This window comes from Denticeps clupeoides, chromosome 2 (assembly GCF_900700375.1).
Source record: "Denticeps clupeoides chromosome 2, fDenClu1.1, whole genome shotgun sequence".
Lineage (NCBI taxonomy): Eukaryota > Metazoa > Chordata > Actinopteri > Clupeiformes > Denticipitidae > Denticeps > Denticeps clupeoides.
The window spans coordinates 15143285-15171140 of NC_041708.1; the positions used below are offsets into that span (position 1 = coordinate 15143285).

At 40.9% G+C, this 27856-nt stretch overlaps 1 protein-coding gene and 1 non-coding gene across 3 annotated transcripts; one reads left to right on the plus strand and one right to left on the minus strand.

Moving 5' to 3' along the window:
- Positions 1 to 1490: 1490 nt before the first annotated feature.
- On the minus strand, positions 1491 to 27226 carry cog7 (component of oligomeric golgi complex 7). 2 transcript variants are annotated; one of them, XM_028970006.1, is made up of 17 exons: positions 26827 to 27226; positions 26449 to 26597; positions 26199 to 26315; positions 24104 to 24272; positions 23919 to 24001; positions 21494 to 21616; positions 20001 to 20199; positions 19669 to 19796; positions 19349 to 19503; positions 19142 to 19258; positions 18943 to 19008; positions 16376 to 16556; positions 15428 to 15568; positions 11253 to 11336; positions 11058 to 11172; positions 1969 to 2112; positions 1491 to 1744 (listed from the first exon to the last, which is right to left on the minus strand). In XM_028970006.1, exons 1-17 carry the CDS (start codon positions 26990 to 26992, stop codon positions 1581 to 1583), a joined length of 2301 nt encoding a protein of 766 aa, XP_028825839.1. In that variant the 5' UTR covers positions 26993 to 27226; the 3' UTR covers positions 1491 to 1580. The 2 variants fall into 2 exon arrangements, with proteins under 2 accessions (XP_028825839.1, XP_028825838.1); XM_028970005.1 differs by having other exon boundaries at positions 15428 to 15574.
- trnak-uuu (transfer RNA lysine (anticodon UUU)) lies at positions 6821 to 6891 on the plus strand. Its single transcript has one exon. It is a non-coding gene; the product is annotated as a tRNA-Lys (tRNA).
- Positions 27227 to 27856: the final 630 nt, after the last annotated feature.

A 27856-nucleotide genomic window follows, 5' to 3' on the forward strand; every position in this document is an offset into this window, starting at 1 on the left:
TTTCGTCTCATCAGACCAGAGAATATTGTTTCTCATTGGTGGATTGCTGTTGTCCTTTGAGAAGGATCTCCTCTGTTCCTTTGACTTCATGCTTGTTTTGTGCTCTGACATGAAATGTCAATTGTGGGACCTTATATAGACAGATATGTGCCTTTCCAAATCATGTCCAATCAACTGTTTTCTCCACAGATCGACCAATTAAGCTGCAGAAACATCTCAAGGATCAGGGGAAACAGGAGGCACCTGAGCTCAATTATTTATTTATTTATTTTTTTTAAGAATGTGTCACTCCAGTACATTGTAATGCTTTTTATGTAGCCTCTCATTTGTTGCCTGTGCAGTGTGCTCGGGATCATTGTCATGCTGGAAAAACCTTTTTTTTTTTCCCGCAAAAATTTGTCTTAAGCAGAGGGATTTTAATCCTATCATACACCTGCACAGGTCTGGGACCAATCTTGTCCCTGGTGCCATTAGGCAGCTCTCTGGTCTTTGCCATGGTGGAGGTTGGAGACTGACTGTTTGAAAATGTGAACAGGTGTCTTTTACACAAATAATGAGTTCAAACAGTTGTCATATAGGCAATGAATGAAGGCTAGAGAGCTTCTTAAAATGGAAGTAACAGAAGGCCAGAATTTTTGCTTGTTTGTATGTGCAACATACTTTTTTCCTGCATATAAGTTTTTTTTTTTACACTCTGTCTCACAAAAGTGTGCCGATGATGAAAAGATCTACAGATCTTTCATCTTTTTAAGTGGGACAACTTCCACAATTGGTGGCTGACACTATACGTTTAACAATGTTAGGTAAATTACTTTCTAAAAATGTTTGTTTTGGTGAAATATTTCATTATTCTAGAGATGCAAGATTAGGCAAGTTTCTTTTTTTTTTTTAAAGGTGTGTATGGAATCAGTAGTATAGTGGATGAAAATGTATAAACTTGGCTACATGGACAAACCTTTACACAGAGTTTGGTGAGGACAAAACATGTATGTAGCACTGCAATACACTAATATTCGTTCCACAACAACATTCTTAAGTATATCAGTTGTTTAAGGAGGAATAATATTCCTGTAACTTTTTTTTTTCCTGTAAGTTTTTCAGTGCAATCTCATCTAGTATCTGTATGTTATTTAGGTGTCAAAGAAGGATTGATCATAAGATTGCATCTGGTTTCTTCCAGTGTATTTCCACACAGTCACTGTGAACCAGTAGGGTCAATGTCACAGGCAGAGATTGTTGTCCTGTAGTTTGTGACTTCCTGGATGCCTTCACACGTTCCCCGTGTGTCACTGCTGTCCTGGCTTTTTCTGGCCATGTGCTTGTTTTGAAGTTTTAATTGATCTGATTGACCTGTAACTGTCAGCAACAAATGTTCAAACAGTCCAAGTCAGATGAAAAACACTGATAAGGAGATTGCATGAAAGCGACTAACAAAAACTGACTTATTTAATCTGACTTGAAATGTGTGAAAACAGAACTTGAAACAGAAATATTACTGAACTGTAGTGAAGTTTATTTTACCCAGATTCAAACAATTTTTACATTAGACATTAGGAGGCAGAGGGCGTAGAGTTAGGGTCTCACTCCAAACCCCTCATGGCTGCGATGGTGGAGCTCAGCCTCTGGGGAAGAGCTTTAGCCACCTGCCAGAACTTGTCAGGTTGGGCACACAGGAGAGACTGGATGTTCTGGAGAGTTCTAGATGTCTGGAGTCCCAGAGCGTCCATCACATTGCTAAGGTAATCTGTTTACACACATACAAAATAGATATGGTAATATAATTGACTGAATTGAAAAGGGATACATAAAGATTACAGAATAACTGAAAATGAAAGTAAACAAAATTAAAATACTGCACGCAAACACATTAAAATCTTATGAATCTGTATCAAACTTGACATTTCTAGCCATTAACAATATAGAAGGAAATTAACCCTAAGCAATATCAGGTAGTCAGGGTTACTGTACCAATGTCAGTGGCTAGCTGCTTTGTGGCATGAGGACTGAGCTCTGGAATCTGCAAAATCACATCAGAGTATGTCTGCATGGTTGCCCGGGCGATGGAGCCTAACCAGTAGTCAGCCATGTTCTCCAGCTCAGGCACATCATCACCTGCAGAGCGGATAAACCAACATTTATAAACAAGCAGTAAAATTCTTATGTCATCGTTTCACAGACTTTCAATGTCAGAACAAGAAGAGATTAAGCTCTTTCCCAGCACATCCACAGACTGGCATTGAGGTTAAGGTGGTAACCTTCCAGGGAGATTATTAGAAACCAGAAAAGTCTGATTACTGTACAGAATCAAGCAAATGAAATTAAGAAGATAAATACAAATGATTAAAACCTGGAAAATGAAAATGAAAAAAATTAGTTTTGGACACATCAGGGCAAGAATAGGTAAATGCATGCCTCACTTTATGGATTTGATTGAATGCAATGTTTCTTTTGGGAAATTTTCTGGCATTAGTTCCTGATGGGTTTCTCCTTAGATTATACAAAAAAATACAACTTTATTGAAATATATTCTTTCATGACTGAAAGTCATTTATTTTTTGAACATTTGAACAATTTGAAAAAGTAAAAAAAAAAAACTCCAACTTACAACCACAGTATCAACTGCTAGTCACCTAGACTGTACAGTTCCTGACAAAAGTCTTGTCGCTAATCTACTTTGTAGACTTTAAATTAAGCAATTGGTGTTAGAAATAGCTCATATGAAAAGCTAAAACCCTACCAAATGATGTTTAATGCATTGAAATGAATTAGTTTCACTGAAAAAAAATTCTCATTTAATCAAGACAGAAAGGTCAAAATTTGGCAAGGCAAAAGTTTTGTCGCCTATACAGAAATGTAACAAATTTAATGCAAATACAAAAATATGTCAGCAGATTAAGTAGTGGTGCTGTGACATCCAAATTTAATATCTTTTATGACTTCCATGAGCTTGAAGGACTGCATCCATGCGGTTTGGCAAGGATTCATACAATTTATTGATGAAGTCATCAGGAATAGCAAAGAAAGCAGTCTTGCATGCCTCCAGGAGTTAATCTAAATGGAAAAAATGAACCGTGTGGTGATGAGAGAACAGAGTGTAGAAAAACTCTTTCTCCCTCCACACAAAAGCATTGTATTCAACCACTCCAATTTGATGTTACCTGGCAGAAAGAGGCATGGCACAATAGAGGTTAAAAATGAACAGTTTCTAATTTATTAACACCGGTAAATAATTATTGTAGTTACATGTGAATATTGAATGTAAAAAGGTACCAAGGTTACAGAGAAAACAAAAATGAGAAGAAAGAGTAAAGGGGGAGAGAGAGAGAGAGAGAGAGAAAGAGGCAGAGCCATGGGAAATAATGAGATGATAGAGCAGGCTCGAAAACCAGAAGATCCGGTTTGGGAACCAGCTGGGAAAGAAAAGAAAAAGTCCCTTCCCCACATGTGAGCAGACCTTTATACCCCTGGCCTACAGGAAGTTGTCACTGGCCTATAGGAAGTTGTCACAGACCAATCAGAACCTGTTGTTTCTGATGTCACGCCCCCCCCCCCGGTGCCTCCCATCTGGGGAAGACAAAGAGAGTGGGCGGTCCTGACGGCTGACACTTCACACGTTCGGCTCGGGGGCCTCCCGTCTGCGCAAGACAAAGAGGGTAGGCGGTCCCGACAGCCAACACTTCACACATTTGGCTCGGCAAAAGGCCGTCCGACAAAAAGGCATTTGAAACAGAGGTGTTGAATCTTCATGCACAACAATTTGCACAGGAATGTCACATTTCTCCTTGTAGACGGTCGCTATGCAAAACAAAAGCATGGTCCTGCGATGCCCAATCTTACAATATTCTTTGGTTTCCTCTTCCATGCTTCCTCTTTCATCCTACCCCACACATGCTCAATGATGTTCATGTTTGTTGACTGGGCTGGCCAATCCTGGAGCATATTGATCTTCTTTGCCTTGAGGAACTTTGATGTGGAGATGGAAGTATGTGATGGAGCGCCATCCTACTGCAGAATTTGGCAGATTTTTTGATATTTCAGACTATTGATGTTGCCTTCCCCTGCAGATCTCTTGCACACCCCCATACTGGATATAACCCCAGACCATGATTTTTCTGCCACCAAACTTTTTTTCTGAGTGAATCTCGGAGCAGGCTGTGGGCCTTGGCAAATGCCACACGTTTTTTCAATTGTCTTTTGTTTAGTGGCTGGCTTCTGGGCACTGATTTGATCATGGAGGCCATTTTGAGACAGAATCCACTGTTCTGGTTGACACAGGGACTTCAGGTGACCAGGTCTCTTGGAGCTCTGCTGCAGTGGAAAATGAGCTGGACTTGGATTTTTGAGCCAACAAACGGTCCTCTTCAGCAGTTGTCTTGCAGGGTCTGCCTGACCTGGGCTTGTCAAAAATGTCTCCAGTCTCTTTAAATATATATTTTCTTTATCCTCTGTACTTGATGCTGGGATACAATGAAGGTGTCTGCCACATCAGCAGTGGATCTGGTCTTCAGCCTCTTGATAATCAACACTTTAGTCTCAGGGTGAATCTTAGGCATGTTTGCAGAGGTCTAGTTGCACTTGATGTGAAGATCTAGTGTACTGGGGTTCTTTTTATACACACCTGAGACCTAATGGATCCATTATTAGTCACAGGTGAAGCTCATATGACAAGGCAGCAACATTTATGTCTTTGCAAAAATGGACTCAATGGACTTTACCAAGCGTTGAATATTAAGAGCACTTTTTGACAGTTTCGTTTTGCACTGAAACATTATTACAAAGGCTGTTGGGAATAAAATGAGCCATTTCTTGTAAAAAATGTTTGATTAGAAATATATTTCAGTGGCACTTGTGGTCAATTTGTGCACAAGCGACAAAACTTTTGTCAGGGACTTTATATATTTATCAGAACTGGAAGAATATAAATTAGAACTGCAATGGGTTGAGCACACAAATCTGTAGGGAACCTGTGCTCAGTCTGACATTGAATGTGTTTCCTGTAGACACAGTATCTGTCTATTTATCCTAAACTGGAGGATAAATTTGTGGGCACAAGCCAACTTCCCTCAGATTGACAAAGTTCTGTGGATGCAGAATGAAACGTCTCTACCTTAAAGAAAGAAAGTCCAGTTGCCATGACTCAACTCAGACTATAGACACAGACTGAGGCCTGTCTGTTAGGAAGTCCAAGATTGGAGCACTTATTCCCAGAATGTCCAACTTCCTCACCAGTTTCTGGGGAATGATTGTGTTGAATGCTGTGCTGAGCTCAAGCAGCATTCTGGCAAAAGTTTTTGATCTATGGAGCAGTTCGGGCACAATCACCCCCCTATGGGTAGTCTACCCCAGGCCCAGAACTAGTCCCTTAACCCTGGGGTGGAGGTAAGAAGATGCGTTGTCAGCTCCATACCCATCTCTTGTTTTAAAAGCATTTTAGAACACCACAGCACCAAATGTGAGCAGGGGGTCTTGTTCTATGTTCACCGACTGCAGCTGGAGACTGAGAGGACAAGCTAGCTGCGTGGTTGGAGTACGGGCTGGTGGGATTCCTTGCTGCTGCAGGGACCAGGTTAGCTTGTCCTCTCAGCCCCAGTCCGTCAAATAGAGAAGAAGGGTGTGAATAGACCCTCTGGCTCCCATCACCCGTTCAAATGTGGTGTTGCTGCGTGTTGTTCTAAAATGCTTTTAAGAACAAGGAACGGGTATGGAGCCAACAACCCTCTGCCAACCCTCTGTGTCCGCTCAGTCCTTCCCATGAACCCACAGTGCCTAAGTTCAATTAAAAATATGGATATTCTGCTTCGCCGTTCAAAGTTGCTCATTTAATGTAATTAAACGTAATTTTTTTTCTGGAAAAACGCAGAAATGACTTCCTGTTTGCGATTGTTTTATAGTATTATAGGTTGTTCCAGATGGGTGTACGTTTGCATGAGAACTGTGACCATGCTGTCGGAGATTAGCTGATAGTGATTCTTTTAAAACATATGTGTCGTTTGATCGATGAGCTATTGACCAGTAGGTCTGAAATATCTATATTATTGCATAAAGCCTTTTTCTATGTCCAGCCAAGGCTCATCTAGGTGGGTAGGTTTTAATCACCCTTCAATATGTAGCCTGCTGGCTAAAAATTGTAAAAAGGTTAGGTTGGTCTAATCCTCCTTTCTGCTGCTAGCAGTTCAATAAAAAATGCAAACAGTGAGGGGGAGAGTGGACATCCCTGCCTGGTGCCAATCTTGAGACTGAAGCTAGAGGATGTTTGGTCGTTTGTCGTGACAAATGGAATTGGAGAACTATATAATATTTCTAACCAGTTAATGAAAGAGTGTCCAAAACCAAATTTATGTAAAACAGCAAATAGAACAGGGATGTCCGGTGAACTGTGTCAAATGCTTTTTCTGCATCTAGAGGCAATGTCATTTCAATGTTTTTGTTGCATGAATAGTCTATCGTATTTAGTAATCTATGTGTATTTGTTAAGAGCCTGACTTTTATGAAATCAGTTTGGTCAGGATGAATTATAAGTTATCTTCTCTATTCTTTTTGAGAGACCTTTGCAGATTGTTTTAAGGTCAGTGTTAATAAGGGATATTGGGCGATAGCTGGAAAGAAAAAAATGTAGGGTCCTTGCTTGGTTTTAGCAATAGAGTAATATTAGTAGAGTTCGTATGAGCTGGTAGTCTACCATTTTCCTTTCTTTTCCTGCATCAATCTATAAAAGTTGGTGCCAGAATTGTCTGGAATTCTTCAAAGAATTCAGCTGGAAATCCATTTTGACCTGGGGCTTTTTTATTGGGCAAACTATTCAGGGCTTCTTAAAGTAAGAGCCTGGATAGCTCAGTCGGTAGAGCATCACTTTTAATCTGAGGGTCCAGGGTTCAAGTCCCTGTTCAGGCGAATTGTTGCATTACCACTGAGTACAGAAATAATTATTAGTAACATTTAAGATTTTCATGGGTTCTAGTAGCCTAGTGGGTAACACACTAATCTTTAGATTGGTTTATCTGTGATCAGTATAAAGATTTGTAAAAGTCCCTGAAAGTGTTGTTTTTTTTTTAAATCCTTTATTTTTAACTGGTTAGCTAGAAATTGACCCAATTTCTTATAGTGTTCAAGTTTTTCAAGTTTCAGGGATTTTATGTAACTTTCTTCTAAAGATCAATGGTTACTTCTCTCTTCTTTTAATGCAATGAGAAGGAAATTATTTTATCTCTCATCACAGCTTTGCCTAATTCCCAGAGAACAGATGATGATGTTCCTGTAATTACAGTATAAATATAAGGTTCACTCTCTTTTTTTTAATATTTGCTAAAATCAACATCAAGCAATGATGAGAAAATTCTCCAGTTTTTAATAGGTTGAATGATATTCTTATATATTGGAGTTAAAGACACAGCTGTATGGTCGTTGACAGCTGTCTGATAAGTCACTCATCAGTGAGTTGCTGACTAGGAAATAATCAAGACGAGAATAGGAGGGATAAACATGTGAGGAAAAAAGTATATTTCCTGCAGTAAGTGTGAAGAGAATGCATCACAAAGTCCATAGTCATTCATACACTGTTTAAGTAGACTGATAGATTCCCAATTATGCTGAGTTCCAGCTGTAATTAGCCTGTCTATTTCTTTATTTAGTCCAACTTGAGGTCGCCCCCAAAGACAAGTGCACAAGTTGAGAGTGATTGAGTAAAAGAAGTGAAGAAAACATACAAAGGGGTGAGTCAGAAAAGACAGAAGAACATTGCTCTTTTTTTTCCTGAGTCCTGAAATGCTAACCTTACAGGGCGGAACTGTAAAATGCTACCTCACATCATAATACACAAGAGGACTGCAATAACCTCTACATATCATATTTCCTGGATAAATCTCATTAAACATTTCAGAGTAATCTACAACTGACCAGAGGACGATTGTTCCCCTTCCTGAGCCTGGTTCCTCTCAAGGTTTCTTCCTTTTTCAGGGAGTTTTTCCTTGTTAATGTTGCCATTGGTTTGCTCACTTGGGGCTGTTCTGTGGTTTGCTTTTTACGATGTCTATTGTCACAAAACAGCTATGTATAAATAAATTTTCATTGATTATTCTGCCAGTTCTGATAAAGTCTGATAAAGCAGGTAACAAGTGATTCTAGGTTTAACCTGAGCAGGTGTCAAGATGGCACAACCGAGCTCCGAGTCAATGTACAGACTGTGGGTTGATCTAATTTTTGCATTTTTTGCTGGGAACAACCACACTGATTCCCAGCATTTTACTTACAAATGTTCAGTTACTGAACAATACACGGGATTACCTCTGAACATGGGAATGATAGAAAAGAAGGAGAGTCTTTCATGTTGTTGCTGCTTCTATTATCATCAGCAGCATTATTTTTGTTAGCAGTAGCAGCAGCAGGCAGCCCTTTCCTGCCTGACTCCTGGCACCAGCACCAACATTCTGCTCCGAGCCTGGTCTCATATTACATAACTTATATCAATGATAATGAGGGCAAAGTGTATTGAGGTGTAACTAATGGAAGCTGCTGCTGAGAGCATCCTGACTGTCAGTAGGTGAGTGCTATACCAGACCTGCCCTGACCTCTACAGGTCATTCAAACCAGATGCTGCAGTGAAGAGCAACCAGATGTAGACTGCCATGAACAATTAAGTCAATTCTGAAAGCAAGGCATATGTAATAAAGTGGGTGGTGAGGGTATATAGATATTCCTGTATGTTTGAAACATATGAGTGGAATACATGAATATTCAGAGCGACAACCCCCACTCTAGCGAGAGCACATGAATACACATCAGTGTTGCCAGATCCCAAATGCTAAACTAGCATCTTAAAATGATCATATTTTTGGATTAAATTTATCAAATTATTGTACACACTCAATTTTCATTCTGAAGTTGCTAAAAAATCTGCTTCAACAACACATCATTGACTATGCATATTATATTGTATAATGCAACTTGAAGTGAAGTGAAAGTGATTGTCATTGTGAAACACTGCAGTACAACACAGTGCACACAACAAAATGTTTCCTCTGCTTTTAACCAATCACCTTTTGTGATCAGTGGGCAGCCATGATGTACACCAATCATTCCTGCATCCCAAATATGTAAGCAACCCAGTAAGTATGCTGGCCTGCAGGAACTGGAATGCTTTCAGATTACAGGAACTGTGTACAGATCCTTGCAATATGGGGCCATGCTGCAACATGAGGTGATGGTCGAGGATGAATGGCACAACAATGGGCCTCGGGATCCCGTCATGTTATCTCTGTGCATTCAAAATGCAATCAATAAAATGACATACATTTACTCATACCATAAACCCAACGCCACCATGGGCCACTTAATCCACAATGTTGATGTCAGCAAACCACTCACCCACACACAATGTCTGCCATCTGCCCTGAACAGAGAAAACAGGGACTCATCTTTGAACAGAATGCCACTCCAACGTGCCAGACACAATTAAATGTGAGCATTTGCCCAATCAAGTCAGTTCCATCAATCACAGCATGTTGCGCACTTCCGGGTTTAGAGCCCTTCGCCCAATTCTTACCACTTGCCTGATCGGTTCCGCGAGTACGCATGCATGCGTAACAGTTAGGGTTAGATGTAGGTTAAATTTGGAGATGGATTATGGACATTCATTTCATGGGCAAAAGCGCTGACTGCATGCTCCCTTGAAAGATTCAACATCTGTGGCACTGTGCTGTGTGACAAAACAAGACATTTAAAAGTGGCTGTTTAATGTGGGTGGTTTAATGTACACCTGTCATTGCTGTCTAATCAGCACCTTGATATGCGAATTTGTGAATTATATTTGAGACACACATCAAGCTTATGCTGAAGGGGAAGCATATTCTAGGATTTTCCACAAATAGTTGAATTCTGGAAGAGGATTCAAAAAGAAATGTAACAAATGTTGAACATTAATTAAGCTTTACAGCAAACTAACCTATATTTTGGGCAACCACTAGCCAGCTCTTTTTTTTTTTATTTGTTAAATGTTTGCATTTTATTTGTGTAAAACAAATTGAATATAGCTTTGTATGCATATTTACTGATTTGATAAAGTAAAAAGAGCCACTTATAACATTGTTATGACAATATTTTTTTTTTATGAATTTAGATCATTTTATTATGCATCGCAATGCAGACGTGGACAATATTGCATCGATGCAGTGCAGAACATAATCAATAATTATGCTAAATTGTTTTCTGATGGCGGTATAAAAATTCTCGTTTAAAAAGTAATGCCAGTAGTGACTGTCGGCCTGATTTACAGAATACAGCGCCACTCCGGATAGGAGTTTTACGCTGTGCGGCACCCGGCAGCCTTGACATATTTTCACTCCAAAACACGCACACGAAGCTGGAATGGAGGAAAAGCTGATCTTTTCCTGAGTGTCCACAGATCCACAACACGACATGATTAGTCTTACCGGGAGTTTAGAAAACATGTATATTTTTCACGCTCGGTCTGAAAGAAGCTTTACAGTCTGTGAACCAGACGCCATGGACATCTGAACCAGGTGTTTTCTGCCATTTGTGGAGTCCACACAGTGTACAAGACCGTAGCGCTTGTATTTGAAAACATCATGTGACCATGTAGACATTTACGGCAAATTGTGAGACAAGTGAAGGTTCACACCTCTACCTTGAAGTCAACGCATGCCAAGCATTAAACAATTCATACAGCAAACAACTGTTTACATACACCAAGTAGTTTCAGATTTTTGAACCAACCTAACTTAATAAACTGATTAACAGCTCTGGTGGGGGTACCCAGGCTGTATAGAGCATTTGTTATGCATATTTTGAGCAACAAAAATTATCACATATAATGTTACAACAATCTCACAATAACCTTAAATTTTTAAACTACAATAAAAAAAAATGTAAAAAAACGGATAAAAATAAAATACACTTATTTATTTTCCAAAGCCACAAGCAGCTGCAGTGTAGGGATAAAAGAGCCACATGTGGCGTTTGATAAATGCTATAAATGTAAAGTATTCCGTATGTTTATAGTGTATTGTTTCAGCACAAGTTTCCCATATCTACAGCAGTATTACCTTGCTCTGGTGGGTATGGCAGTTTTCCAGTGTGCAGTGCGAGCTCCAGAGCAGGATCATCTTGTGTCACAAAAGGCTCCAAGTGCAGTGGCAAAGACATGATGTACTGGCCAATCTTAAAAACACACACACAATTAGATAAATGGTTCATATTTAAGTTTAGTTATGTATTAAGTTTAGTATTGTATATATTACATTTGTAATATACTCCTGTGGAGACAGGCTGAATGTGGGGAGATCCTCAGAAAGGGATTTGCAGAATTCACTGGAACCTTGGAGCTGAAACACACAAGTTTACATTTACATATACAGTGCACTCCTCCTTGAACAGTCACATTATCGTGGTGGAGGAGTTTGAGAGCCCTAATGTTCCTAGGAGCTACGTTGTCTGGGGCACTTGGTGCCCATGGAAGGGTCTGCCATGACAAGCTGGTCTTAGGTAAAGGGTGAGACAAAAAACAATTCAGAAGACCTTTCATGGAAGGAACAACAAAGAGCCAGTGTACCCCATGCCTGTGTTTGGGGCCCTTGAGCGAGCGACTGGTGGCCGGGCTTTTGCCCGATGGGCTCATACAACTGTAGACCCACCACCTGCAGGAGGAACATCTAGGATGCAATGTGGATCAGGTGGCAGACCGAGGTGGGAGCTTTGGCGGTCCAATCCCCGGACAGGGAAACTGGCTATTGGGACATGGAATGTCACCTCTAGCTCCGGGTGACAAAGGGAGGGCTGAGGTTGGCTTTTTGTTAACCCCAAGACACTCAGCCTGTTTGTTGGGGTTTACCCGAAGGTAATTGGCTTATTCGCCAAATCACAGCTCAGAGTATCCACCCTTTTGGAGTCCCTTGGATGACTGTTAGATAGTGCTCTGACTGGGAACTCCATTGACCTGCTGGTGGACGCTCATGTGGGCAATGACAGCATGACCTGCAGGGGCGTGATTGGGAGGAACGACCCACCAGATCTTAACTTGAGTGGTGTTTCATTATTGGACATCTGTGCAAGCAGTTTGACCATAACGAACACCATGTTCGACAATAAGGATGCCCATCGGTACACTTGGTACCAGGGCAGCCTAGGTTGCAGGTCGATGATTGACTTTCTATCCGTATCATCTGACCGGCGACCATATGTTTTGGACATTCTGGTAAAGAGAGGAGCGGAGCTGTCAACTGATCACCACCTGGTGGTGAGATGGATCAGACGGCAGGGGAAGATGCCACATAGACCTGGCAGACGCAAACTTGCCTGGCAGAAGAACCTGTCAAAATGGTCTTCAATTCCCACCTCTGGCAGAGCTTTGACAGCATTCCGAGAGCAGTGGGGGACATTGAGTCCGAATGGACCTTGTTCCGCTCTGCAATTTTTGAGGCGGCTGTTGCTAGCTGTGGTCGCAAGGTGGCCAGTGCCAGTCGTGGCGGTAACCACCGTACCTCTTGGTGGACACCAGAGGTTAGGGGACCAGTCAGGCTCAAGAAGGAGGCCTACAGGGCATGGCTGGTCTGTGGGTCTCCAGAAGCAGCAGACAGGTACCAGACGGCCAAGCAGGGTGCAGCAGTGGCAGGCGGCGAGGCAAAATCTCGGGCATGGGAGGGGTTCGGTGAGGCCATGGAGAAAGACTATTAATCGGCTCCGAAGAGGTTCTGACAAACCATCCGACGCCTCAGGAGAAGAAGGCAGCAACTCGCTCACACTGTGCTATAGTCGGGCAGTGGAAGGAATACTCAATCCTCAATCCCACCAATGCACATTCCAAGGAGGAACCAGAGTTGGGACACCTGGGTATGGGCTGTCCAATCTCAGGTGCAGAAGTTGCTGAGGTTGTCAAACAGCCACACAGCGGCGGAGCCCCAGGGGTGGATGAGATCAGTCCTGGGTAGCTCATGGCTATGGATGTTGTCATGGTGGACATCGGGGACAGTTCCGGTGGAGTGGCAGACTGTGGTGGTGGTCCCTGTTTTTAAGAGTGGAGATCAGAAGGTGTGTTCCAAATATAGGGGGATCACACTCCTCAGCCTCCCTGGAAATGTCTAATCCAAGGTACTGGAGAGGAAGGTCTGGTCGATAGTTGAATCTGAGATTGAGGAGGAGCAATGCGGTTTTCGTCCTGGCCGTGGAACTGTGGACCAGCTCTTTACCCTTGCTAGGGTGATTGAGGGGGCATGGGAGTTTGCCCAAAGAATCCACATGTTTTGTGGATTTGGAGAAGGCTTATGACCATGTCCCCAGGGGCACCCTATGGGGGGCACTCCAGGAGTATGGGGTGGATGGCCTTTTGTTAAGGGCCAATCAGTCCCTGTACCAGAGAAGTGTTAGTTTGGTCCGCATAACCGGCAGTTTATGGTTTGGACTTCGCCAGGACTGCCCGTTGTCACCAGTTCTGTTCATAACCTATATGGACAGAATTTCTAGGTGCAGCCGAGAATCTAGCCTCTGCTTTTTGCAGATGATGGTGTCCTCCTAGCTTCATCAGGCTCTGACCTTCAGCTCTTGCTGGGTAGGTTCGCAGCCAAGTGTGAAGTGGCTGGGATGAGGATCAATCTGAGCTCATGGTTCTCAACCAGAAAAGGGTGGCTTGCAAACTCCAGGTCAGAAGAAAGGGTAATGACTGAAAGAACGAAATTGTGGATACAAGTGGCCAAAATGAGTGTCCTCCGTAAGGTGGCCAGGCACAGCCTTAGAGATAGGGTGAGGAGCTTGGACATCCAGGAGGGACTCAGAGTAGAACCGCTGCTCCTCCACATTGAGAGGAGCCAGTTGAGGTGGTTTGGGCAACTGGTCAGGATGCATCCTAGATGCCTCCCTGGAGGCCCCCGGGTTGACCCAAGGACACGCTGGAGAAATTATACCTCCAGTCAGGGAACGCCTTGGGATCCTGCTGGAGGAGCTGGTGGAGAGGGCTCTCTGGGATTCCCCACTTGGGATGCTGCCCCGGCGACCCGGACCCAGATAAGCAACGGTGACTATATATAGTGCATCCGAAAAGTATTCACAGCACATCACTCTTTGCACATTTTGTTATGTTACAGCCTAGTTCCAAAATGTATTAAATTAATTTTTTACACACATCACATAATGACAATGGCGCCAGGACTCTTAAAACTGGCAGGCCACCTAAACTGAGCAATTGGGAGAGAAGGGAGGAGACCAAGAATCCACTGGTCACTCTGTCTGAGCTCAAGAGGTCCTCTGTGGACATTGGACAACCATCTCTGCAGCAATCCACCAATCAGGCTTGTATGGTAGAGTGGCCAGAAAGTCACATGACAGTCTGCCTGGAGTTTGCCAAAAGGCACCAGAAGGTCTCTCATACCATGAGATACTAAATTCTCTGGTCTGATGAGACAAAGATTGGTGTGAATTTTGGTGTGAATGCCAGGTGTCATATTTTGAGGAAACCAGGCTCTCAGGCTTATCACCAGACCAATACAATCCCTACAATGATGCATGGTGGTGGCAGCATTATGCTCTGGGGGTGTTTTCAGCTGCAGGAACTGGAAACTAGTCAAGATAGAGGGAAAGATGACTGCAGCAATGTACAGAGACATCCTGGATGAAACCCTACTCCAGAATGCTCTTGAACTAGGGCATCAGTTCATCTTTCAGCAGGACAGTGAACCTAAGCACAAAACCAAAACCAAAATATCACAGGAGTGGCTTCAGGACAACTCTGTGAATGTCCTTGAGTGGCCCAGCCAGAGTCCAGACTTGAATCTGATTGAACATCTCTGGAAAGATAAAATGGCTGTGTACCAATGCTTCCCATCCAACCTGACTGAGCTTGAGAGGTGCTGCAAAGAATGAGCAAAACTGGCCAAGGATAGTTGTGTCAAGCTTGTAGCATCATATTCAAAAAGACTTGAGGCTTTAATTGCTGCCAAAGGTGCATCAACAAAGTATGGAGCAAAGTCTGTGAATACTTATATACGTGTGATTTCCCAGTTTTAATTTTTTTTATAAATATGCCAAAACCTCAGGTAAATTGTCATTATGGGGTGTTCTGTAGTATTTTGAGGGAATAATAAATATTTTGGAATATTGTGAAATAAGGATATAGCATAACAAAATGTGGAAAAAGTGATTCGCTGTGAATACATACCGGATGCACTGTATACACGATACACATATATATTTATATATATTTTTAATACACTCAAACTAATTTATATTTTTCAGATTGTTTGTATAGTGTACTATTTATACTGTACTGTTTGTATAGGTTTTCTATTTACGTCTGTCTATTAAATTCTTTAAATAAAAGCCCATTTTTATATTGGTAGACAAAGGTGAGATATCTTACAAATGTTTTTATTTACTCTCATGTCAATTTTTAACAGTTGGTGTCTACAAAGGTGCAAAATACACAAACCTCTCGTGTGTTGAGGAGACACAGCTGCTGTTTGATTTGTAGGAAAACAGAGTCAAAGGCCAGCTGACTGGCCTGCTGGTTCAAACGTATCAGAGACTGACGAGTTTCAGATAAGAGGCTGGAGTTCCCTGTACCTTTCTCCTGGGCATGTACAAACACATAAAATAATTTGTTAATTTGTAAGAAGTGTGGAAGTAGTCTGGTGGATAAGACACTCGCCTCTGGGCCCAGAGTACCACAGACTCACAGGCTCAAACCCCTCTTACTAACATTGTGTCCCTGAGCAAGATGCTCCAGAAAGACTGTCCTGTAATGCTGGAAAAGAACATCCAGCTAAATGCCAGAAATGTAAATGTACGTCCATTAATCAGAATTTACAAAGAATGCTGCCACAAAACATGCTATAAAAACATTGCAAAAAAAAAAAAAAAAACACTGCTTCTTTACCTGTTAGGCCACCACTGCCCCAATGGTAGTAATTGGTTTGAATTTGTGACTTTGTGACCTACTAGGCCTACTGTGGCCACCCTATGCATGGTGCTACATCTTAAACTGTGCTAGTGTTTTGCACTGGTATGTCACATGTTCCTGCCTTAGATGGTTAAAACATGGTCACAAATGTTTGAACTCCAACAGTGTACCACTGTAAGAAAAGAACACGGTTATGCTTAATATGATGGCAGCCTCCCTGTAAACATGTGGGAGACCAGTTGCTAAATTTTAATTAAATAAATTAATAGAACATGCTACCAAAGGTATGTTAATGTAGGCTATTTCAAAGCTACTGTCACACACAGTTTTCTGTTATGTTTTATTCCCACTACCCCTTTTTTAAGGCCCAGACTACACTGTAGAGAAAATCATTAATAAACTTAGTAACATTATTAATTGTTCCTTTATATAATTATTGAAATCAAATGAACATTGTCCTGGTCTGTAGTTCAGTACCTTCAGTGAATAAAGTGTCTCCAGCAGATTATTGTATTCTGTGCTGTTACTATGTTGTAGGTAGTTATATTCCTGCCAAGGGTTCTTTTGGCTCCGCCTATCAACCACATTCTCCTGCAGTCCAGTCAGGCTCCGTGGGGTGTAACCTTCCCACAGGAAACGACCTGCTCTGCCAAGGATCCTAGAAAAGACATTTTTAAAAAAAAGTGTGACGTAGCTTAATGCATAATAAATACATTTTAAAAGACCAAAACATAATCATGAGGATTTAACAAAGTTATTAGATTCACCATGCAGTATTTTATGACTTTTTCTTATTCTGCTGACTATGCAAGGAAAATTGTAATCTACATCATTTCTTTAAAATGTTTTAAACAAAAATATTTGTTGGCACACCAGCATTTCCTATTTTATACAACCTCCCTTCCCAATGCAATAGCACATTCTTTTATAAGGTTGGAGTATACAGATCAAGGCATCGGAGACAATCCTTCTTTATAGAAACTCTCTCCTAGACCCTCACCTTCGGGTCCTTTCACTGGGTTTCAAAAAGATTCACATCAGCCATGGCAAATCCTGGATTTTGTAGTCAGTTAACCACTGTAGAATTGATTTGGACTTTTTTTTCTGGGGTGGTCACGTGACTTCAAGAAGGACACAAGGGGATAAAAGTTCATCTCTGGGATTCAAACATATTTACATTTTTCTCTCCAACATTTGATAATTACTTCAAACTTCTTGTGGAGATGTATGGTTCACAATACAAGGATTTTCCTTTTTTCCTCATGTCGCTCTTGAAAGAAAAAAGGTTCACTCTCTACAACATTCGCAAGATTAGGCTTTTTCTTTCACAACAGGCTACGCAGCTCCTCGTCCTGGCAAATGGTCATCTCGAAACTCGACTATTGTAACTCTATCCTGGCTAGAGCCTCTGCAGTCACCATAAAATCACTCCAGATGGTCCAAAATATGGCAGCTCGCCTCATCTTCAATCAGCCAAAATACACCCATGTCACGCCTCTTTTCACCTCTCTCCACTGGCTCCCGGTAGCTGCTCGCATTGAGTTCAAATCCTTGATGCTTGCCTACAGGGCTGGAAGTGCACCTTCTTATACTACTACTTGTCAAAGCCCATTGAGACATACTGTATGTGATTTTGGGCTATATAAGAAATAAATGTTGTTGTTGTTGTTACTAGCTGGCTACGCTCCTGCACGCCCTTTCAGATCTGCAAATTAAATGAGACTGAAAAGTCTCTCTTCACGGGGTCTCCGATCCCAATCAACTCTATTCTCTTTTGTTGTCCCTTGCTGGTGGAAAAACTTGCCCTGCTCCATTCGACTAGCCGAGACTACTACCACCATTAAGAGACAGTTGAAAACCCACTTGTTCAAAAAGTATTTCAGATTAATCTAACACATTAAACAAGCACATGTATACACACTGCACAAAACAACATTAAATAAATAAATAAATAATTTGTCTAGCACTTAACAATTTCTGAGCATGTTCTTTTTCTGACAAGTTTGGGCTCTTAGTTTTGTAAAATCAAAATCTATAGAAATCGAATTGCTGGTGTCTTCCTCTTCCCGCTTTGGATAAAGGCGTCTGCAAAGTAAAGGCCTGATGGAAAATAATATTCTCAGCAATCCTCTCCTATAACCATTTTATCAGACCTAATCAAGGGAAAAAGATGGGATGTACCAGAAAGATGTTCATACACTGAACCAAAATATAAAACAACACTTATTATTTTTTGCTCCCATTGTTCATGAAATATTTTCTACATGCACTAAACACCCATTACTCTCAAATATGGTTCCCAAATTAGTCTATATCTGTTAGTGAGCACTTCCTCACAGGTGTGATTGTGGGAACCCATTGATTGATTGCAGAATGCTGGTCCATATGAGCAGGAACTGGAACACACTTTGGTCACTGATCCAGATGCTCAAAGGCTGAAATTGATGCTGAATCCTTCATAAACTATATAAATAGTCCTGCATGAAATCATATTTCATGAACTATACAGTTTATGAAGAAATGTGATTTTCTGCAGGAAGAATTATCAAAATATTGAATATGTACTAGATTGTTTCTGTCATCTCATTGTGGGACTGGCTCAAAGGGGCTGTTATTCTGCACCATGGCTGAATTTTGGAAAGAGATTTCCGATTTAGTATTAGGGGACCACTAAGACCTATACAAAATTTAATGTCAGGGGACCTTTAAATGGAAACACGCAGCTGCAGAGGTAGTGGAATACGGAAGCAACACATGCAGTACCACATGAAATGGTTCACTACTATATATAGTTACTACTATAGACATGAGAATGAGAAAAGCATTTTTTGTGCAGTCTTATGGGAATGTTATACATTCATGTGTCAATCAGATTTCAATTACTTTTTCCCTAATTTGTTCATTTTGTATTTCAAAGTTTTCCAAGACCTGGCAAATTCCTTTCTTCCTAATTCCATGACTAAGTTTTTAATGACCATAAGAACCCTGTCTCCTTGACAATGTAGGTTAGGTTGGGTGTGGTGAGTTGGAAATGTATTTCTTACTTGTTTGAAAGCTGCTGTTCAAAAGCCCCACACTGTCTTAGCAGGTCCCCACACGTGGCAATGATTCTGCACAAGAATCACAATTTAGAAGCATTTTATAGATTTTAAATTGATTCAGGTCTGATACAATTGTCTGCATGTATAATAATTTTAAATAATTTTGAGGTGGATGTATGTTTAATACATATGTACAAAACACCTGACTGAGTTCTGGAAGGTGGTCCAGTCCTCTGTAAACGTATCAGAGTTAGTATTGTCCTCAAGTTTATACTTCTGCCTGATTGACCGCATGGTAACGGAAAAATCAGACACATACCTGTAGAGAAAAAAAGATTCAGAAGATTTTCATGAAAAATAAAACAACATGAGACTGTAGCATGATGAAATAAAGAAAATCTAATCTCACTTGGTGAAAAGGGATCGAAGGGCCCTTATAAGGCCACACACGGCAAGGCCATCTGTAAATTTAACACAGCGGTCAACAGCGGCGGCAGCCAGACCAAAAACCTTCTGCACAGAGTGGGCCAGTTCCATGACGCAGTCCAACAGCTCTCCTTGCTCCTAACCCACAACAAGAACACAATATTCATTCATAGTTCTGCATTTATTTAAAGTGGGTGGGAAATGTTTCGTTTAATTCTTCTCACACACCCCATTACACATTTATAATGCATTCAATTATTTCATCACACTGGAAAAATGTGCGTGTGTGTGTGTCTCTCTCACCAGGGGCACAACACTAAGTTGAATAAGTAGGTTGGTCTCCTCCAGCTTTCCATACTGCAGCTGATAATCCTTATATGGTGCAAACACACATGAGACCAGCTCACACACCTTTTGAAAGTTACACTCCCCTAAACACAAAGAAAGGAAAAATGATTAAAAAAAAAGCTATAAGTTCACAAATCATACCAGAATTCACATTCACTTACATACACAAACAAACGTGTACTAATATCATCAAACAAACACACAACCACATACCATAGTGCAGACACACACACACACACACACACAATCTGATGACCTATAAGACACACAAACACCTACTGACCCACCAATGTTTGAGACCATGGCGTTCTCCAAACTACGGCTGAAGTTAACAGCTGTCTGGTGAAGGTCCAGCAGCGTATTCAGACGACAGTCACCCAAGCAACGCTGCAGCTCAAGTGTAATGCATTCTGGGATGGACGGCACCATCACAGTAAGAGTCTGGATCATCAAAACTGTAACCACCTCATAAGGGTTTTTAAAAACCTTCACCCAAATGGAAAACATTAATTACACACAACAACCAGGTTTGTGTAACTGTATGTATGTACAGCAGGTAAAATAACAATTTGACACATCACATAGTAAGAGGTTTTTGACACAAAATTTCTTCCAGATGTAGCAATCAAGCCAAATATTGAATTCATACAAAGAAATCAGAACATTTAATTATACAAATTGAGTCATAATAAATAAAGTGAATAATTATTGAACACATTGATAATAAGGTGCAAAATGTCCAGGAGATATCCTGAAATCTGTCAGTACTGAGAGAGAAACCCTTCCCCCTATCAGTACAAATTGATTTACCCTACTTTAGTCCCAATTGATGGCCTATAAAGGCTTCTCATTACCGAGGAGGCACACACTAAACACTTCATGATGGATAAAAGCAAAGAAATCTCCAAGATCTCCGTAATCTTATTGTTGAAAAGCATTCTGATGGGACTGGTTATAGATGCATTTCCAAAATGCTGAATGTTCCTGTGAGCACTGTGGGGGCAATTATCCAGAAATGGAAAGAGAATCAGTTCACCATAAACTGGCCATGATCAGGTGCTACATGCATCCCGGTCCAAGGAGTCCAAAGAATAATCAGGAGAGTTCTCCAAAAGCAGAGAACCACTCAGGCCGAACATTAGGAACTTCAGCACTGTTGTTTCAAAGAAAACTATAAGCACTGCACTGAACCGCCATGGCATCCATGCACGCTTACCACGCAAGACACCATTGAAAAAAATTTGAGAAGACTTTACATTATTGGGAGACAATAGCATTGTCAGATGAAAGCAAAATTTAACTTTCTGGCAATCATTCTACACACCATGTTTGTGGGTGGAAGCATCATGGTTTGGGTCTTCTTTTCAGCAAGGGGTACTGGCAGACTTCATATTATTGAAGGCAGGATGAACAGAGAAATGTACCAGTACATTCTGGATAAAAAACGTTTTTGTGAAAGAATGGTCCAGAATCAATCTTGAGAAATGCAGATGACTGGTCTCTCCATACAAGAGGCAGCTAGAAATCACAGACAAAGGCTTTCCTACAAAGTATTAAATAAAGTGTGTTCAATACATATTGCCTGTGTCATTTCACTTTATTTATTATGACTAAATTTGCATACTTAATGTTCTGATTTCTTTGCATGAATTCAATATTTGGCTTGATAGCTACATCTGGTGGAAATTAGAAATCCACTTACAGATAAAAACTCAGATGTGTCAAATTTTTTTTTTCCCTGTGTATGTGTTTGTGTGTGTGTGTGTGTGTGTGTGTAAACCTGGCTGCTCCACTGTAGCTGTGAGTGCCATGATGACAGCAGAGTATCGTAGAACTCTGATAGTTGCTGTTTCAGTGGGGCTTCACTCTGGGACAAACTCTCCCACACACTCAGCAGTCGCACCTGCAAAAAACACATCAGCTACATGCATGACAAAAGGCCATCAAGAAAATAAAAAAAAAAAAAAAAAACTGGAACCGAAGGAAGCAATCAACCCTGCAAATTATCCACTATATTCAGGATATAAAGTAATGGATACAACTAGAAAACAATTCACACAACACAAACAGGCATGAACAGCAACAGGCACCAAAACACTATGTGCAGTAAATATACAGGCAGGGTCTGTCTTAGGAAGCAGGTTTAAAGAAAGTATATCCAGCTATGGAGGTAAGGTGGAGCTCCTGTGTAAGAATTTGAAAATTGTAAATGGTCAAGAGTATCCAGCTTTGGAGGTATGACGGAACAGCCACCAGTCAGTGGCTGATGAATTTATATTTAAAGTTCATTTAAAAACTAAATAAGCAGAAATAGTTTATGGGTCACCACAAATCACTCAGATGTCTTCCTATAAATACCTGAGATTACGGTAAAATATCTCATTGTCCTATCAGTACAATGGAACAACAGATTTGGGGTCTGATAACTTTGACGCATTTACAATGACAAAATGGTTGTAAGTGGTGTTTGAACCTTTGTGGTCTTCTGCTTCAGAGGCAAATGTCTAGCCCACTAGGTTACAACCACCCTGGATGAAAAACCACCAAGGTTTTTCCTTTGCGTTGTGTTGATATTGTTGTGCAACTGTGGGGTTTTGTTCCTTTATGTACATGTAGTGGATATTTATGTACAGGGAGTGCAGAATTATTAGGCAAGTTGTATTTTTGAGGAATAATTTTATTATTGAAAAACAACCATGTTCTCAATGAACCCAAAAAACTAATGGGGTTCTCAATGGGGTTCAGATCAGGTTAACAAGGAGGCCATGTCATTAGTTTTTCTTGTTTTATACACTTTCTTGCCAGCCACGCTGTGGAGTACTTGGACGCGTGTGATGGAGCATTGTCCTGCATGAAAATCAAGGTTGCAGACTTCTTCCTGTACCACTGCTTGAAGAAGGTGTCTTCCAGAAACTGGCAGTAGGACTGGGAGTTGAGCTTGACTCCATTCTCAACCCGAAAAGGCCCCACAAGCTCATCTTTGATGATGCCAGCCCAAACCAGTACTCCACCTCCACCTTGCTGGCGTCTGAGTCGGACTGGAGCTCTCTGCCCTTTACCAATCCAGCCACGGGCCCATCCATCTGGCCCATCAAGACTCACTCTCATTTCATCAGTCCATAAAACCTTAGAAAAATCAGTCTTGAGATATTTCTTGGCCCAGTCTTGACGTTTCAGCTTGTGTGTCTTGTTCAGTGGTGGTCGTCTTTCAGCCTTTCTTACCTTGGCCATGTCTCTGAGTATTGCACACCTTGTGCTTTTGGGCACTCCAGTGATGTTGCAGCTCTGAAATATGGCCAAATTGGTGGCAAGTGGCATCTTGGCAGCTGCACGCTTGACTTTTCTCAGTTCATGGGCAGTTATTTTGCGTCTTGGTTTTTCCACACGCTTCTTGCGACCCTGTTGACTATTTTGAATGAAACGCTGGATTGTTCGATGATCACGCTTCAGAAGCTTTGCAATTTGCTGCATCCCTCTGCAAGATATCTCACTATTTTTTACTTTTCTGAGCCTGTCAAGTCCTTCTTTTGACCCATTTTGCCAAAGGAAAGGAAGTTGCCTAATAATTATGCACACCTGATATAGGGTGTTGATGTCATTAGACCACACCCCTTCTCATTACAGAGATGCACATCACCTAATATGCTTAATTGGTAGTAGGCTTTCGAGCCTATACAGCTTGGAGTAAGACAAAATGCATGAAGAGGATAATGTGGACAAAATACTCATTTGCCTAATAATTCTGCACTCCCTGTATTGTTCAAGTCTTATTCTATGTATTTATTTACAGAAATTGCACTTATTTCAAATAATCCATCTGTAATGTATCCTCTCAAACAGCAAAAACGGTTGAACAGTTTGATGAACTCCACATTCTCAAGATCTCAATCTGATTAAACATCGCTGGGGGATAATCTGGAAAAAGACACCACCTCACAACTTGAAGGATCTGCCTCTGACAGCCTCGCACAAGATACTACAGCCTACTTTCAGAAGTCCCGTGGAGTTAATGGCATGGCAGGTGAGGCGGTGGGACTTACTGAAAACAAACTGGATGATCATGGCTGATTGGTGTGTACATACATGTTTATTCTGTATTCTACATATACACTTAAAGTGCATATGAATTTGAGATTTCTGAAGTTACATTCAGGGGTAGAGGTTTACATTTAAAATATATGTTATGCAGTGTGTGCTCTCCTCACCTTATGACACTTGTAGTAATAGGCCAAGAGCTGAGGCATCCTGTCCATATCACTGAAGACTTGGACAAAAATTTTAGCTTGATCTGGCATAAACACACAGATTCTTGTCAGATTTAAAAGGCAAATCAAATCACAGCTCAACTGGCAGGAAAGTACAAACAAGTCCAAAAAATCGGTTTACTGACCTATAGAAAGTGAGCTGAATGCAGATACTATCTGTGGGCTGGCAAGTGCCTCCAGTCGGTTTTTTAAAGCCTCCAGCTGCAGACACTTTTCACTGTAGTCAGGAGTGTCCACCAGCATCACTAGACTGCCCTGCATTGCTGCCAGTTTACTGGATATCAGAGAAACATCCTACAAAGGCAGACAAGCAGAATTTACCATTAAACAGTGACATGATGTGTGTAGAGCAGGGGTCGGCAACACTTAACACTTTAACACTTAAGAGACCCGGTTTCCACAAAATTCTTTTTACTTTACTTAGCAGACGCTTTTATCCAAAGCGACTTACAAGAGGAAGACACCAGCAATTCTCATTCAGTTTCTATAGATTTTGAGTTACAACTAAGAGCCCTGATAAGGAAAAGAACATGCTAGGGAATTGTGAAGTGCTAAACAAAATATATATATATATTTTTTTTTTCCCAGTGTGTGTGCATGTGCGTGTGTTAGTGTTAGACACTGAAATACTTTTTAAACAAGTGGGATTTTAACTGCTTCTTAAAGGTGGTAGTAGTCTAGTCGAATGGAGCAGGGCAAGTTGTTCCACCAGCCAGGGACAACAAAGGAGAATAGAGTCAATTGGGATTGGAAACCCTGTTAAGACGGAATTTTCAGTCTCATTTCATTTGCAGATCTGAGAGGGCATGCAGGAGTGTAGCTAGCTAGTAGTGTGTTCAATATGGTGTCTTCCTCCTGTAAGACATTGGATAAAAGCGTCAGCAAAATAAAGTAAAGTAAAGTGTGTTGATATAAGAGGGTGCACTTCCATTTACAGCCCTATAGGCAAGCATCAAGGATTTGAACTCGATGAGAGCAGCTAACGGGAGCCAGTGAAGAGAGGTGAAAAGAGGCGTGACATGGGTGTATTTTGGCTGATTGAAGATGAGGCGGTCTGACACATTTTGGACCATCTGGAGTGGTTTTATAGTGACTGCAGAGGCTCCAGCCAGGAGAAAGTTACAATAGTTGAGTTAAGAGATGACCATTGCCAGGACGAGGAGCTGCGTAGCCTGTTGTGAAAGAAAAAGCCTAATCTTGCAAATGTTGGAGAGAGTGAACCTGCAGGATCTGGAGATCGCAGCAACGTCATGGTTCAGACTCAGTTTGTCGTCAATCCAAACTACAAGGCTTTTTGCAGACGCAATGGGTGTTAACAGTAGCGAGCATGTAAAACGAAGATAACACTGAATATAATATGCTTAATTGTATCCTATGAACAAAAGATCTTGGCTAGTGTTTCTTGTGAAATTTTTTGTTTATGGAAGAAAAAAAAAACAGCTGGGGTTGAATTCTGCCAGAAAACTTTTTATAAATTATAATTTAAACATCTTAAATAAATGTGAAGACTACTGTAATCATTTAACATTAAAATATTTTGTCCCAAAAATATTTGTCCCAAATTCCACTGGCATGATCCCGTGATATCTCATAAAAAAGCATGCAGGAGACCGCAGAAAAATTAATTTAATAAAGACAAAAACAGTGACGTCCTCCTTATGGTGATGTGCTACTTGCATTTTTGGACTGTTACACTAGTTTTAACCCTATTTACCCTTGAATTTTGCCTTGCGGATTACGAACAGACTACGTGTTAACTAGAACGCATGCTCTCATGCGCCAACGAGCGCGCTCTTAATGCTCAAGTACTACAACATTGTGGTAAACAGTTATAACCCCCTTCCAAATGTGCCCAAACCCAGCTCCTAAGGCATGTCTGCAAATGTGCACCCCAGCACAGTACCTGAAAACCACATACACATGTACCTGTATATGCCTGGCAAATTGCCGAGCACTTTTCACAAGCAACACAATTGCCTAGTTCATTTATATATAGTATAAAAGTAAAAACAATACATGCAGTGTTATCTTCATTTCAGCATTTGAAGATGTGTGTAATGTTGTATTGACAATAAACATGCCTTGAATCTTGAAAAATAACTCTGCAAAACCTTGCGGGAGTGAAGGTTTATATGACACACATATAAATACTAGCACATTTAACACACTCTCTGTGTGTTAATGTGCTAGTACACACTTAGAACACAAACATATAGCCACCTGAGATTTGAAGGTCTCTTCAATATCAGCACTCAGTGTGCTCCACTTGTCTGCTTCTTGCAAGGCTTCTGATGCCAGCTGCATGTGAGACTTGACCTGATCAATCTCCACCAACAACTAACACACACAGGCGAAACAACAAAATGGTTAGATGTTTACACCTCAGATACATCTTTAACAACCATATGAGGATGAATGGGGGGATGTGTATTATCATGTCTGTGTAGTAAAGGCACAGTGCTGGATTTACCTGCATAGACTGTACAGTGTCCTGTTCAAACTTCCTGATGTCCTCCTTGACAAGAACCATCTGCTCCTTTAGGAATGAAGCCTCCTGCTTGAGAGCGTCCACATCACGCAGAACACGGGGCATGTTCTGCAGGGCCTGATCACTGCTTTCTGTGTAAATCCACACATTTTCACAAGACATTTACATCATGTGAACACTTCTGGCAGGTCTGAGGAACTTAGAATGTGAAGCTGACGTGACGTCTGTGGAGTAACACATTGTGCTTGATGTGGACTAGAAGTCGTTTTTGAGTGCTGCTGCGTCGTTGTGAAAAGCGCGCAGGCTGATGAGCTGATCAGTAAATGTTAATAAAAGAGCAAGTGATGAGGATGAGCTCACCCTCGATGGCGTTGTTCACTTCCTGGATGAAAAGCTGCAGCTTCATAACCAACGTGGCCGCGTGCGCATCCGCCTTTCCTGGCGCATCTTTCTGGGCAACTTTGAAAGCGCAATTGACCCAGTCCTTCACATCAAAATCATCCGCCAAAAACTTCGAAAAATCCATCTTCAGGCTAACAAACACTTACAGACAGCATACAATATTCATAAGTAGTTTCACCTTCAAAAATGCAGAGTAAAACACACAAGGTGGTCAGGAGCGTTCCCCCACCAGCGGCTTCGAAAATAACTAGAAATAAATCGCTCGTGAGAACGACATGATGAATTTAAGGGAGAAAAAAACGGCGACAGTGTTTACACGGATATCCTGGTAGTGCAACCATTAAAAAAACCCGTCCAAAAACAAGTCCGGACGTGGAGTTCCTACTAATTTGACATGGTCAGTAGAGAATACTACAGACGCCACAATCGAAAGGAAGAATGAACAGAATGTGATCTTACCTTAGAATATGTGGATTTGTATGTGGATTCTGAAATAAGCTTGAATAGAACATGATAATGCATGAATTAATGAGTAATGGGTTATAGCCAAGTGGGTTTTACACAAAGGGTGTTTCACAGACCGCAAAGAAAAGTTGAAGTTGTTTTGTTGGGGACTTACAAGAAAATGGCATAAAAGTGTGTTCATTTTTAAAATAATTGAATATCAGTATTGAATACAGTGTTAACAACACAGCAGGGGTTATAAACAGCTTTAAACGTTTAAGTCAAACTTACATGTATCACTTAAATCACTTCGTGTCACTTAAATTATGCACACTCACCTTATGCAACTTAGCCTTCTGTGATTTATTTATTGCTGCTGCACTTTGTCTTCTATGTCTTTAAGTAAGAATTTCAAGTAAGTTTTCAAGTAAGAATTTTTTTGGCTCACAAATACCTTGGCTCACAAAACCATTAAATTTCAGTTTTTTATATATATTTATATTGTTTAAATCTAAGGATATGGATTCAATGTATGATTCAATTT